The following is a 12,360-nucleotide window of genomic DNA, read 5'->3' on the forward strand; positions in this document are numbered from 1 at the left end:
AACATTTTTTTTATTTTCTTTTTTGTGACACTTTAGATCCTGAAAGATAAAGGTTGGGTGTGTGGGGAAAACTATGAGGTGAATGGTCAGACGTTAACTTGTCCTACAGATAAACAAGTCTGGTGTTAAAGTTTGTTTGATGAGCGACAGTGATCGTTTAAATTATAGCAGTGTGCATTGCAGCACCCAACACAGAAATAAAAACTTTAAAAAATAGAGTAAATCCCATTATTTAAATCCTTTCTTATTTTTATGAATTTTTTTATGAATTTTTATGAATAATGAATACATCAATATAATAGTGTCTGATTTGTAAAGATGTTTACATATATTATGTTTTTCAATTTCTTAGCACCTATAGTGTTCTGTATTCCTTGCAAGGAAAGCATGAAAAATGTATGCAAATTAGTTCTGAATGCACAGTTCGTTTCAATATGTCTATGCTTTGTAAATAAAACACATGATTTTATTGGTATTCCAAAGAATAAACTGGTAATATTTAAACAAATTTAAATTAAAAATAATTCCAGACATAGTGGGCATTCTGAAAAGTTAAACATATAAAAAGTTAATGGGATACACATTTAATGATAAGTTAGGCAATTGTAATAAAAGACTTTTTATAAAGTTTAGGAAGCTATGGAAAAAAGTTAAAATATTAAATCCAGAGGATTTGGAATCTCCCATACCAAAGCAAAACCGTTCTCGTTTGGACAACGAAATCTCGCGATGATTGCTATGACAGAGCATAGTGGCGACGAGAACTGGCTTGTAACGGAGTGGAGAGTTGTTATCGAAGAACAGGGGGAAGAGACGGAGGCAGCCGCGGACCGAGGGGGTGTGTGAGCGAGTGTTTATGTGGTCCAAACACAAGGAGCACAAAAAGGCGTGAATGAGACAGTCAAACTGGCGGATTTCAACATGGCATCCGGAGATACTCTGTACATTGAGACAGACGGCTCGGAGATGCCGGCCGAGATCGTGGAGCTGCACGAAATAGAAGTAGAAACGATACCGGTGGAGACTATCGAGACCACGGTGGTCGGCGGGGATGACGACGATGACGACGGGCAGCCCATGATCGCGCTGCAACCGCTGGTCACAGACGACCCCAGCTCGATCCACCACCATTCGGAGGTTATCCTGGTCCAGACCCGAGAGGAGGTGGTCGGCGGCGACGATTCGGACCTGCACACGGACGGCAGGGGCGGATTCGAGGATCAGATCCTCATCCCGGTACCAGCTCCGGGGGTCGAGGATGAATACATCGAGCAGACTTTAGTGACTGTGGCTGGGAAGAGCTCAGTGGGTCGGGTGAAGCGAGGAGGAGGCACTGGTGGAAAGAAAGCAGGCAAAAAGAGCTATTTAAGTGGCGCCGAGGCTGGGGGGAGAAAATGGGAACAGAAGCAGGTGCAAATAAAGACTCTAGAAGGAGAATTTTCTGTTACAATGTGGGCATCGGGTGAGTAACTTTAGCCTAACTGTGTGTGTAAGCTCCATTGCAATGAGGCCTCGTTACCAGGGCGTTGTCCTGCTGCACCAGACTATTTCCTGGAGTGTTCACTCGCGTCGTTGTGAAAAGCAGCGTTTAATCTGGTTTTTCGATGAAAAACCAAGCTATAGCATATGGAAATGTTTTTGTTTTGAAGGGAGGCCATGTTTTAAGTGTTGCTGGGCGCCGCCATATTCCCCGAGACTCGTAAGTATGGCGGCGGCCCCGAAAAGATGGCGATAGACGCGGCCGGGCAGAGATGGCGGCCGTGCTGCTGGACTGGAGAGAGCTGGCTCCGACAGGACTGCAGGCCTCAAAGCTTTGGCGCACTTTATCAGCACTTATAGCCGCTGGGCCCTCGGGGCGACTATTAGCAGGGATTTAGGCTTTATAACGATGATTTTCTTGTAATTAAGTGCTATGCATTCGGTATATTATATTAGCCGTTAGCCCTGCGTGGTTACTATTGCTGACAGTTCACCACCATGTAGCTTTAAAAGCAACGGTGTGCTAAGCTATCAGTTAATAATTAGTCACCTTTTATAAAAGCAGCTTTAAGAAAACACTGTAGAGCTTCAATTTAATACATTCATTAATTATTTCAAAAAAGTTCCCTAGCCTAGTTATCTTCTTAATGCGCTACTCTATTTTTAGTGCTCTCTGCTGGATGCTGAAGAGTACTATTAACACATTTTTCCCACTTAATGGTGTGTTTAAGATTTAAAAGGTAATTTACTTCGCTGAACTTGTGAGTTTTTATTTTAGTAAATTTATTTTCACAGATTCAAACACCTATAATTTATTTTTAGTGGCAATATTTAAATGATTATTTTAAAATGACAGTGCTTTTGCATTTCTTTTTGTTGTCAATCTGTTTATTCATGTCGTTAATCAAATCACTAATGAAAAATTACAATCTTAATCTCATTTAACTTTTATTTAATCTGTTTTGTATTGTTTAATAAAAAAAAAACATTAATTTAAATACCATGATGAAATTCAGTCGTAGTTCAGTCATGATTTAAAAATAACTTACAAGTAAGCGTTTGCACAAGATTATACAAATTGTTGCTTAAAATAAAACAGCTATTTAGTGATTACTCCAGCTGGGTGGAAATGGTAAATGTATTAATGTTATTCAGTAATTATGCTGAGCTGAAGTGCTTGTTAACATAATCAGGTGGCCTGGATGCTGCAGCAGATGTTTTCTAACTCCCGGGGCTCGTAGGCAGGGTCCCACCAATATGTTATCGGTTCAGTCTCTGTAATGTCTTCCTAGATGACAATAAAGACATTGACCATGAGTCAGTGGTGGAGGAGCAGATCGTCGGGGAGAACTCTCCTCCGGATTACTCCGAGTACATGACGGGGAAGAAGCTGCCCCCTGGTGGCATCCCGGGGATCGACCTCTCAGACCCCAAACAGCTGGCTGAATTTGCCAGGTGAGTGTTTCTGCTTCAGCGCCTCCCAGCGGCAAACAGGCGTGTTTACACTGTCAACACAGACCCACTGAGGGCTTTCTTCTGCTGTTTTTTGAAAGGTCAAAATATGCATTTTTACCATGGTGACGTTTGGATTGTTTCCTACTTTCCTTAACATGTTATGTTTTTTATGAAGGATGAACAAACTCTGTTTAGTGAAATCAATAATGCCCTGTGTGGTATGCAAAATATTATTTTTAGTTATTATATATATATGTATATATACTAAAAACGATATTTTGCACTTTACACAGAATTAGGCAGAAGGATATTTTTCGTCTGTTCTCCCTGGACAGATCTTAAAATTGTCTACCTAATTTGACTTCACCATGTATTATCAACCCTTATTTATTATTTAAGTATAGATACTAGCTTATTGGTGTTCCTGAACATAAAAATTTTTTTTTTAGATCTGAAATGCAGATGTTACAGGGTTTAAATTAAATGTCTTGTGAAGTTGTTAGTTGTTGCTTTTTGTTGTTAGAGAATAGCATAGAAAGCATAAAAAGTTGGGGATTTTATTGTAATAAGCTCTGTCTTCTTGTAATTATATCCAGAAACCTTAGCTTTAGTGGTCCTGGAAGGTTCTAGAAGTATCCGTTTTTTTGTAAGTAGATTTTAACTTGTGTACCATTTTCAACCTTCCTCCAGGCATGAGTTGTAGGTTACAGAGCTCTAGCATTTACCCTGCTCCCCTGTTTGTTGGACCAGTTCCTTCAGGATCACAGCACAGTCTGGATATGCATTGATGGTTTTTATTATTGTCCATTAATATGGTAGAGGGTTAAAATGTTAAATATTTTATGGTCATTTTTACCTTGATAACATTTTGTTTAAATTTGGTTTGTCCTACCTTGATCAGAATTAGGTTTTCAAGTTACTATGACATTAAAGCTCAATGGACCCCTGGTTCATATTCAAATGAAAGTGACATTTCCCAGTCTCCTAGAAAATAGTAAATTTGGACCTGATTTAACTGAAAAATAACAATTTAAAACTACTTTAAAATAGTTGCTAAACATCCAACTTAATTTAGTGTAATGTAACCCAGTGCACATTTGAAATGTCTTGCCCATGTCTTGCAACTTCAACTCTCCCAGAGACTGCAGGAGAGCAGAAATATGAGGCTACGAAACTATAGGATTTCTCACAGCAAAACGCTTAAACATGTCAGAACATACCAGCAGTATACAGTGTAATTACTTTACAAGATAAAATCAAGAAGGAATTGAAAAGGGAAAGGAAAGGCTCAGCTGAATTTTTGTTTTTGCAAAAAAGAGGCAGCTAAAGGCAAACTATAAGTAACTCGTCAAATATGGATAAAACGGCACGTTTATTGTAAAACGAGCTGAGGCAGCAGCCTAACAAACAATAGAAAGTTTGGTCTGTCTAAATACAGGCTGCTGACTGAGGTTTAGATCTATGAACTCATAAATGTACAGAATTTGCTGGAATGCTTTTCCTTTAGATCTTTCCTGAATTGCTCCCATTAGCTACCGGCATCATCTTTGGTTCCTGAGCTGAAACAGTGACGCTTGCGGTTGACTTTGAAGTGGAGATGCAGCAAACAAGCTCTCCCGACCAATCACGGCTTCTGATTTTCCGACCTTCTGATTCTGATTTTGAACGACTCTGAGGATTTCTTTTCTGACATGAAGGAGATTTTCTAAAAAAGGACTGTGGGTTCTTTAATTGAGGAAGTAGTTTTGAAATCAGCATAAGGAATGGAAATTATCTTTTATACATTAAAGGGTCTATTTCTGTCCTTGGTCTGACTTTGTTTGTGGTGCTGAACAGATGGAGCTGATTTAGAGAAAAAGGGGACAGTTTTTAATTTTGCCAATAGATTTCTTAAACAGAATGCCTTTTGTTTATTTTTAAATGCCTCTAATCATGTATGTCCTCCCGCCCCCATTAGAATGAAGCCCAGAAAGGTTAAAGAAGATGATGCTCCTCGGACGATAGCCTGTCCTCATAAAGTGAGTCTAAAGTTCCTGCATCTCACAGAAACTCTTATCAAAACAAAATTTGCTGTTTGCACAAGTTTAATGCTTCCGTTTGTTGTTTTGTCTCTCCTTTTTTATTTTTTAATAAAGGTTTTTCAAAAGCATTGATAGCACTTGAGTGCTCTGATGCACAATTTCAATCAGCTTTTATGTGGAGCCGTTAATGTAAATGGTTTTCTTTGCTCTGCGAGCAGCCTGCTCTTTTAGTTTGGCTGTTAACAGAGCATCACCACTTCAGTGTGGTATAGATCTGTTGTTCTACGCTTTTCAGAGCCTCTTTCCAAAAGCTCTACAAAACGCTGAGAGCACTTGTCGCTGACATTTGTATGAAAGGGAAACATAACCCCCTGACGCATCAATAGAATATCGACATCCTCTCTGCAGCGAACCTCCCATTATTTGTTTGTCAACTCTGCGCCGTGCTTCATTTGATTTCCCCCCCAGGGCTGCACAAAGATGTTCAGGGATAACTCGGCAATGAGGAAGCATCTGCATACCCACGGACCTCGTGTTCACGTCTGCGCAGAGTGCGGCAAGGCTTTCGTCGAGAGCTCCAAGCTCAAACGCCACCAGCTCGTTCACACGGGGGAGAAACCCTTCCAGGTCGGCATCAGGGCTTGTTTATTGCCTTACCTTGCTCGCCTTCTTCATGCTTTTATCTACAGCCTCACATTGGATTTGCATGATGACTCTTAGAAGTTTTTCCCTGTTTTATAACAAATCGTGATTCATGATTTCTTTTTCCTTTTTTGTTTTGTTTCCTTATATTAACAAAGACTTTTTAAGTGATCAAACTGCCAATTAAATATTTAAAAACCTAAAAAGGTTTGGTAGAAACTGTGACTTTAAGCATTTTCTCCAACATCTGTTCTACAGCATAGGAATATCGGTATCTATAAAAAAAAAAAGCACAAAACTAATTTGTTGCTGTTTAGTGCTCTAATCACATTACTTAATGTTGAAATGGCCCATGCATTCATTTTGTTATTTTCAGCCTTTGTTTGCAGTGAGGATTATAATCAATCATATAATGTTCAATGCTTTCTTTCTTTAACAAACATTTAATTAAATAGATTAAAATTAAATACACAAATAATTCAATATCACCCATCTATAGTTCTATCTGCAAACAGCATCTTTCTAGAATCTCTTCTTGAATTTTTCAGATAGTCACTATAAGCAGAATAGAGCAATTAAAGCACTTTGCAGGCAGTTGTATGGATATGAACTTAATTGAATTTATTGATCTCACAGTGCAGAAAGAAAAAAAAAAAAATATATATATATATATACACAGACACAGTGCGTCCATATATATGTATATTACAGCTGAAGTCTCTTAACAGGATTATTGCAGTGGGTTTTTGATCAGGGTATTAAATGGGTATTTATATTTATATAGTTATTGCACTGGATTTTAAATATGAAGCAGGTTATTAGAAATGGTATTAAATAGTCATTGAACATTGTTTTATTTTATTTTTTTAACCATATTTGCGTCAATTTAAACCATTCCGCTATGATTGCTGCTGGTTGTTTCTATCCCTAATTTAGCTATTCCTGACAATGATACCTTAAAGATTGCATTTGTCTTTGAAAACAAAACAAGGACTCTGCTGTTTCTTGAGGTTAATAAGAGGTTTTTTATTTTTTTTTCTTCCAGTGTACCTTTGAAGGCTGCGGGAAAAGGTTTTCTCTAGACTTCAACCTGCGCACACATGTGAGGATCCACACCGGGGACCGACCCTACGTGTGCCCCTTCGACGGCTGCAATAAGAAATTTGCCCAGTCGACCAACCTCAAGTCTCACATTCTCACACACGCAAAAGCCAAAAACAACCAGTGAGAGCCCCTTCGTCAGCGTCCAGTTGCCCAGGCGGGGGAAAAAAACAACCTTTAGAAGATGTGATGACAACCCTTGAGACTTTAATGATTTATAAAACAAACAAAAAGAAAAAAACATGGAAAAAGTCTGACAGTTTAAAAGACATAAAACACTGAAACTTTGTTTGTTGTTTCCTCCTCACCTAAAGCCCTTTTTTCCCTGCTGGCATGTTGGAAGAGGAACCTGGTGCAGACCCTACCCCCTACCTGCACCACTTCATTGCTCTATTGGCACTTTGTTACCAGAAGATGGAACCCAAGGGCAAAAATCAGAGATTTATTTTTACCTGAGAAGTCAGAGAAACTGCGGTATATATTAGTACTTTTATTTTGTTGTTTTAATTTCCCTCCAAGTGTGCATATTGTACACTGTTCTCAGGCTGTGTTAAGTCAAACAGTTTTTCCTCTTTTATTTTCCTACATTTTAAGACCCCACCTATGACCTAAAAAAGGCCGCAGCCTTGTTCCACCTGATACACACCTAGGAGGAGTTTAAAACCCAACTGTATGTTTGCATTTCCACACCGTCTTTGGTTGTACTTTTCTCTAACCACAAAATAACCTTGTATACTTGTATTGTATGGCTGTATTAAGATTAAGTAGACATAGGTAGAGGTGTGATTTAAAGTGTTAACCAATTAAACTTTTAGTCAACGAGTTTCTTTATATTTTATATAAACTGTCTTAACACAGATGAATGAGTAATATAATCATACTCGGCGGCGGTCACAGTTAAAGGGGTCTGACGTGTAGGTGGAAAAGACTGCGAGAGCATCACTTCTTTGTTAGAATGTAATGTACAGATGTCAACCATTATCTTCCTTTTGTTGGTATTTACATCCATGTATTTCAACAGCCCACAATAAAATGGGTCATTCCAACTCTGTCAAACTACTCTGTTTTTCTCTGGTTTTATTTCTGGGAAGGTCTCTGTAGGAAGATTATGCTGGTTACCAAGGGGGACTCAAATGCAAATTTACACTAAAGGATCAGCTTTCCTTTCTTGTATCGGCAAACAATTGGTGTTATTTTGATTGAGGAACAAGTAAATTAGGTCTTTAGCGGATGCTATCTTTCATCACTCTGTTTAATTTACATGTTTTTAGTCTGCATGCTATAAAATCCTTTCTGGGAAAATTTCGACATCCAGCAGAGCTTTCCAAGTTAGTTGGACAAGAGACACCTAGTGCCCGCCTACCAAAGTTTGGTCTTAGCCAATCAGGAGGTCTTTGCCTTCCAAAAATGCATTTTTTTATCTCTTCTTACAAAAATGAACAGCAGCAGGTACATATGCGTCCTGTGCTGCTACAGCTATTTTGGTTCGGCTTTGGGCTGTATGCTCCGTTTTAAACTATGTAATCTTTATGGCACTATTCAAATATTGACGGTATAATATAAATTTGTTTAACTATAATAATTATCTTAAAATCATAGTAGTACTGTCCTCCATGGCCCCATGATGCAATCTAAGGTTCACCGGTTTACCTTTAGAAGGTCCTGGTATTTCAAACCCCCATGATCCCCTGCACTTTAAGAAGGCTCACTTGGATGATGGAACTATAGCATCACACATCCCAAACTATATCCGACAATAAATAGTGGGATGCTCTTTCTACCTCCTTTGTATTGTAATTCTTTCAACAGGGAATGTTTACTTGTGTGATGATTCAATAAAAATAAAAAACACTTAAATAATTACAAAGGGGAAATTAAATGTTGCAGCAACTCCTTCCTGTCTAGAAATATCGACACCTACAGCTGGTTAAAAAAAATTAAATACAAAATGAGTTATTGCAGCTTTTAATTTCCCTTTGGGAGAAATAAAGTGTTTTGAATTGAAACTCACTGGCAGTTTTTGAAAGAGTTGCAGGTGTTGATAGTTATAGGCAGGAGGATCTTCTGTAGCTGTCTGTCTTGCACTGGATCTGGAGAAGCCTCTTACTGGAGACACACTGCTGCTGTTTAACAATCTTCAGAAGAAGGTGCTAACTGTTGTCCATAATGTTCTTCACTTTATGTAGAATTATTCTTTGTGAAGAAATCTCCAGCAGTTCCAGCTGTTCCTGAACTGAACCAATTTAAGAAAGAATTCTGTTAATTGGCTGTCTCCAGACTTCCATCTGTCTGATCCTCCTCCTGCTTGAAGCATGTGATCCTCTTCATCCCTGACCACATATCTCTGATATTGTTCTGCTAGAGATTGCTTTCCAGCCTCTTCCTATGGCCTCACTGCTTTCTCTTATCTTGACCTTAAGTTACTTCTTAATACTCCTCACTAATTCCATATCTCCCCTTTTTGAAGGCTTGTTTTTTTCTTGTTAAGCAGTCCCTTCAGATAAGTTGCGATCCAGAGTTTACTATTTGAGAAGCATTCAAATACTATGGTGGTTATAGTGTTATCACATTGAAGGTTATGTAAGTATATATGCTGTACACCTGAAAAAAACAAAATGTAACTTTATCTAAATGTAATTAGTAATAAAGTGACATTAAACGTCTAAAATTGAATAGGATAACAGGCCCCACATCTCCATAATAGGCTGAGGATCCTTTGAAATCCATCTGCAGGTACAGTTTTCCTAATGCTTCTTTAGGTTTCTTGTCTATTCTGTTTGCAGAATGGAACACACATCTGCTCAAGGGACAGATGAAAGTACAAGAAAACTAACAAAGATGAGGGTCCCCCCTACTGAGGACATTTTATATCATTACAATACCAGCAGTATATTGTAAAGGTAATTACATTAAATGTAGAGATGTTTGAGAAAAGCTAAAAAAGTTTTAAAAATGCAAGCATGTTCAGTATAAAGGTTTAAATTGTAATTGGGACACCTCAGTATAACTCTGTTTAGGGCCCTAGAAGAGCCTGCAGCCGTCTCTGGTCTGCATTAGAATCACAATGAAGCTTTAGGCCAGAGCAAAAAAAAAAAAAACACATCTGAACCATTAAAGCTAAGTTTGAAATCATCACGGTGTTGTTTTGAAAAAAAAATCCAGTGGTGGGCGAAAAGAGACTCCCTCCTGAGTTTCAGCAGGTGGTGCAGAGCCGGCTGTGTGAGAATCAAGTAAATATCAGAAAACCCCTGATGAAAATGTCACACAGTAAGTCTAGAGTAGAAAAATTAAAGCCAGGAGGCTGATTAAAAAACACATAAAGCATCATTTGAAATCTCCAGGTTTGCATCCTGAACATGTGCATATAAAGCCATTTAGAAAACAAGTTGAATTCATCTTCACTGGGTGAAAACAGGTTTGCAGCTGAGTTTTTAAAAAAAGCTGACAATTTTCAAAGTTCAATCTTATCGCTTCTTATCAACAACAGATGTTATTAGCGAGAACAGAAAACCACAAAACACCTTGCATCAGTGTATTTCATTTCAGGATCAAACTAAACTAAATCTCACCGACCACAAGGACAACTTGTGTCAGTTTTAATTCGTTTTGAGCTCAGGATCACCTCCTAAAAGCTGTTTCCCTTCAGGAGGATTTCCGTCCACCTCTCCTGGGGCTCCACTGGCACTTTCTGACTCTCTGTAAGTCCATTCCCCTTTTTCTGCACAGCCAGCAGGATTAGCACAATTGGCTATGTCAGCGTCCCGCTAAGATCCTGCTCTTTGCCGCCGCCCCCCCCTCACTTCTACAGGCTCCAAACAGCAGTGCCAGTGCTATCCATGGTGCTGATCTCCAGCCATTCAGTCACCAACTGCTTATTTCAAAGTAAAAATGCTGTGCTTTTAAAAAATATTCATACCTCTAAAACAATTTCACATTCACATCTTAAGATGTTTAATGGAATATTTAAGTAAAAGATCTAAATAGATTTGTTTATTATAGTATGTATAAATAAACTTGCGTCAAACTAACTGCCATAAAAGGTTAGCCAAAAAGTAATGATATGTTTATATATTATCTCAGTAGGTAAACATACCAAGGAACACAGCAGAGAAGTCCCGGAAGTGTTCCCGGAAGTGGTTGTGAATGCATTTGGGTCAGCTTAGGATTTTCAGACAATGTTTTAAGCTTTGAATGTATGATGGAACACTATTTATCCCGCATAAATTACCAGGATACCACTGTGTACCTCAGCTGATAGGTTAGATATGGTATCCATTTAGGCACAAACATGTGGAGCAAGCTTCGTTTGGGTTACATCAGAAAACATTTTTTAAAACTGGATGTAAAACATTGTCTGGCAGCAAGTTAACTACCCTGAACACGCCATCCCCACAACGAAATGTGGTGTTGGCAGCATCATGCTGTGGGAATAATTTGCTTCAGAATGAGCAGGTGAGTTGAGTTGAAAAATCTCTAATGCAATGCGGCATTGTTCTTAAAATGTACAATGTTTAGACTGTGATGAGACAAAACGTGTAAATACTTTAAAAAAACTAAAACTGTTAGCTCTCGGTGGTATTCAGAGTTTTGTCCTGAGCCTTTCCTTATTAGAAAACTCCTGTCGTCCCGGTCTGCCAGTTGAGGAAATCAACAAATTTCACCTCCTTGCATTCTTGATGCATCATTGGCCTTTTTAGCCTCGGAGTTGGAGCTTGATGCACCTGCTTTAAATTCACAACCAAGCTCAGTTTCTTTTCTCCCTCTTCTCTACCTGGGAGTTACTTTGACTGGAGTGACGTTCAAGCCTCCCCCTCCCCCCCTCTTGTTTTTGTTCGCGAGTGAGAAAGCAAGTCAGGGTATGTAAAGCTGATTCCTCTTGGGGATATCTGTCTCTTCTTCTCCCCTTCTTCTGAGGGAGCATTTATTTACAGCACTGGATGTTTTGATTGACAAAAGCAGGGGGAGAAGAGTGAATGCGCTACTTGTTATGCAGCTGAAGTCTGTCAAGCCTTCAACACCTGCTCTCTTTCAGATGCTTATTTCATTACAGCTTCTTCTCCTAGGGGTTCAAACCCTTTTTTAAAAAGAAATGTAAAAAAAAACTTTCCCCGCATGTTTATCTGGCCACTGTTCTCTCCATCCTCCCCCCACCGCCACCCGATTTGGTCAAACCCTGGTTTATTTGCAGCTGAGCTGGATCTCACCAGCAATCTCAGCCCCTGAATTTTCTTTCATTAGCTCGTCTGGCTGTTCTGACAGCGAGCAAACGCAGGTTTATCACGCTGAGGCCGAGTGAGTGAGATAACACTAAACCTTTATCTGTGTGTGTGGTTGAGATGTTGAAACTGCAGCTCTCTCTGCAGTGGTTTAACGTTTGTTTTACATTTTCCTAATAACTCCCCTGGAGAGATTTTTCCTCCTCCTTGTCAAGCTGACGCTTGCAGCTGCATAGGATCTGGTGTTGGATAATATAGACTTGATTTTAGTTGAGGGAGAGATCTTTGCCCTTAAAATGCAGAGCTTCATTGTAAGTTACACCTTCCTCTACATCTCCTGTTGTAAAATGAGAGCCTGTCAGTGAGAATCTCCCCCTTAAGTCCTAAATTGCCTCTTCACACAGCCAATTTGCTTGTAAGACAGGTTGAACAGTAATAACTCCATT

At 39.0% G+C, this 12,360-nt stretch overlaps 1 protein-coding gene across 2 annotated transcripts; it reads left to right on the forward strand.

The window, feature by feature from the left end:
* Nucleotides 1–739: 739 nt before the first annotated feature.
* yy1b (YY1 transcription factor b) lies at nucleotides 740–7,757 on the forward strand. Of its 2 annotated transcripts, none has more exons than XM_038286058.1 (5): nucleotides 740–1,462; nucleotides 2,772–2,934; nucleotides 4,892–4,952; nucleotides 5,424–5,582; nucleotides 6,643–7,757. In XM_038286058.1, the coding sequence occupies exons 1-5, from the start codon at nucleotides 922–924 to the stop codon at nucleotides 6,823–6,825; spliced, it is 1,107 nt and encodes a 368-aa protein (XP_038141986.1). In that variant the 5' UTR covers nucleotides 740–921; the 3' UTR covers nucleotides 6,826–7,757. The 2 variants fall into 2 exon arrangements, with proteins under 2 accessions (XP_038141986.1, XP_038141987.1); XM_038286059.1 differs by having other exon boundaries at nucleotides 741–1,462; nucleotides 2,784–2,934.
* The last annotated feature ends 4,603 nt before the right edge of the window (nucleotides 7,758–12,360 follow it).

This window comes from Cyprinodon tularosa, unplaced genomic scaffold, assembly GCF_016077235.1.
Source record: "Cyprinodon tularosa strain WSP-4 unplaced genomic scaffold, ASM1607723v1 ctg22, whole genome shotgun sequence".
In the NCBI taxonomy this organism is placed as follows: Eukaryota; Metazoa; Chordata; class Actinopteri; order Cyprinodontiformes; family Cyprinodontidae; genus Cyprinodon; species Cyprinodon tularosa.

What these genes read in the sequence shown, in the direction of transcription:
- yy1b (XM_038286058.1), top strand. Translation starts at nt 922, where the DNA reads ATGGCATCCGGAGATACTCTGTACATTGAGACAGACGGCTCGGAGATG. An exon ending in TGTTACAATGTGGGCATCGG is followed by an intron (nt 1,463 to 2,771) that starts GTGAGTAACTTT and finishes ATGTCTTCCTAG; the next exon opens with ATGACAATAAAGACATTGAC. An exon ending in CAGCTGGCTGAATTTGCCAG is followed by an intron (nt 2,935 to 4,891) that starts GTGAGTGTTTCT and finishes CGCCCCCATTAG; the next exon opens with AATGAAGCCCAGAAAGGTTA.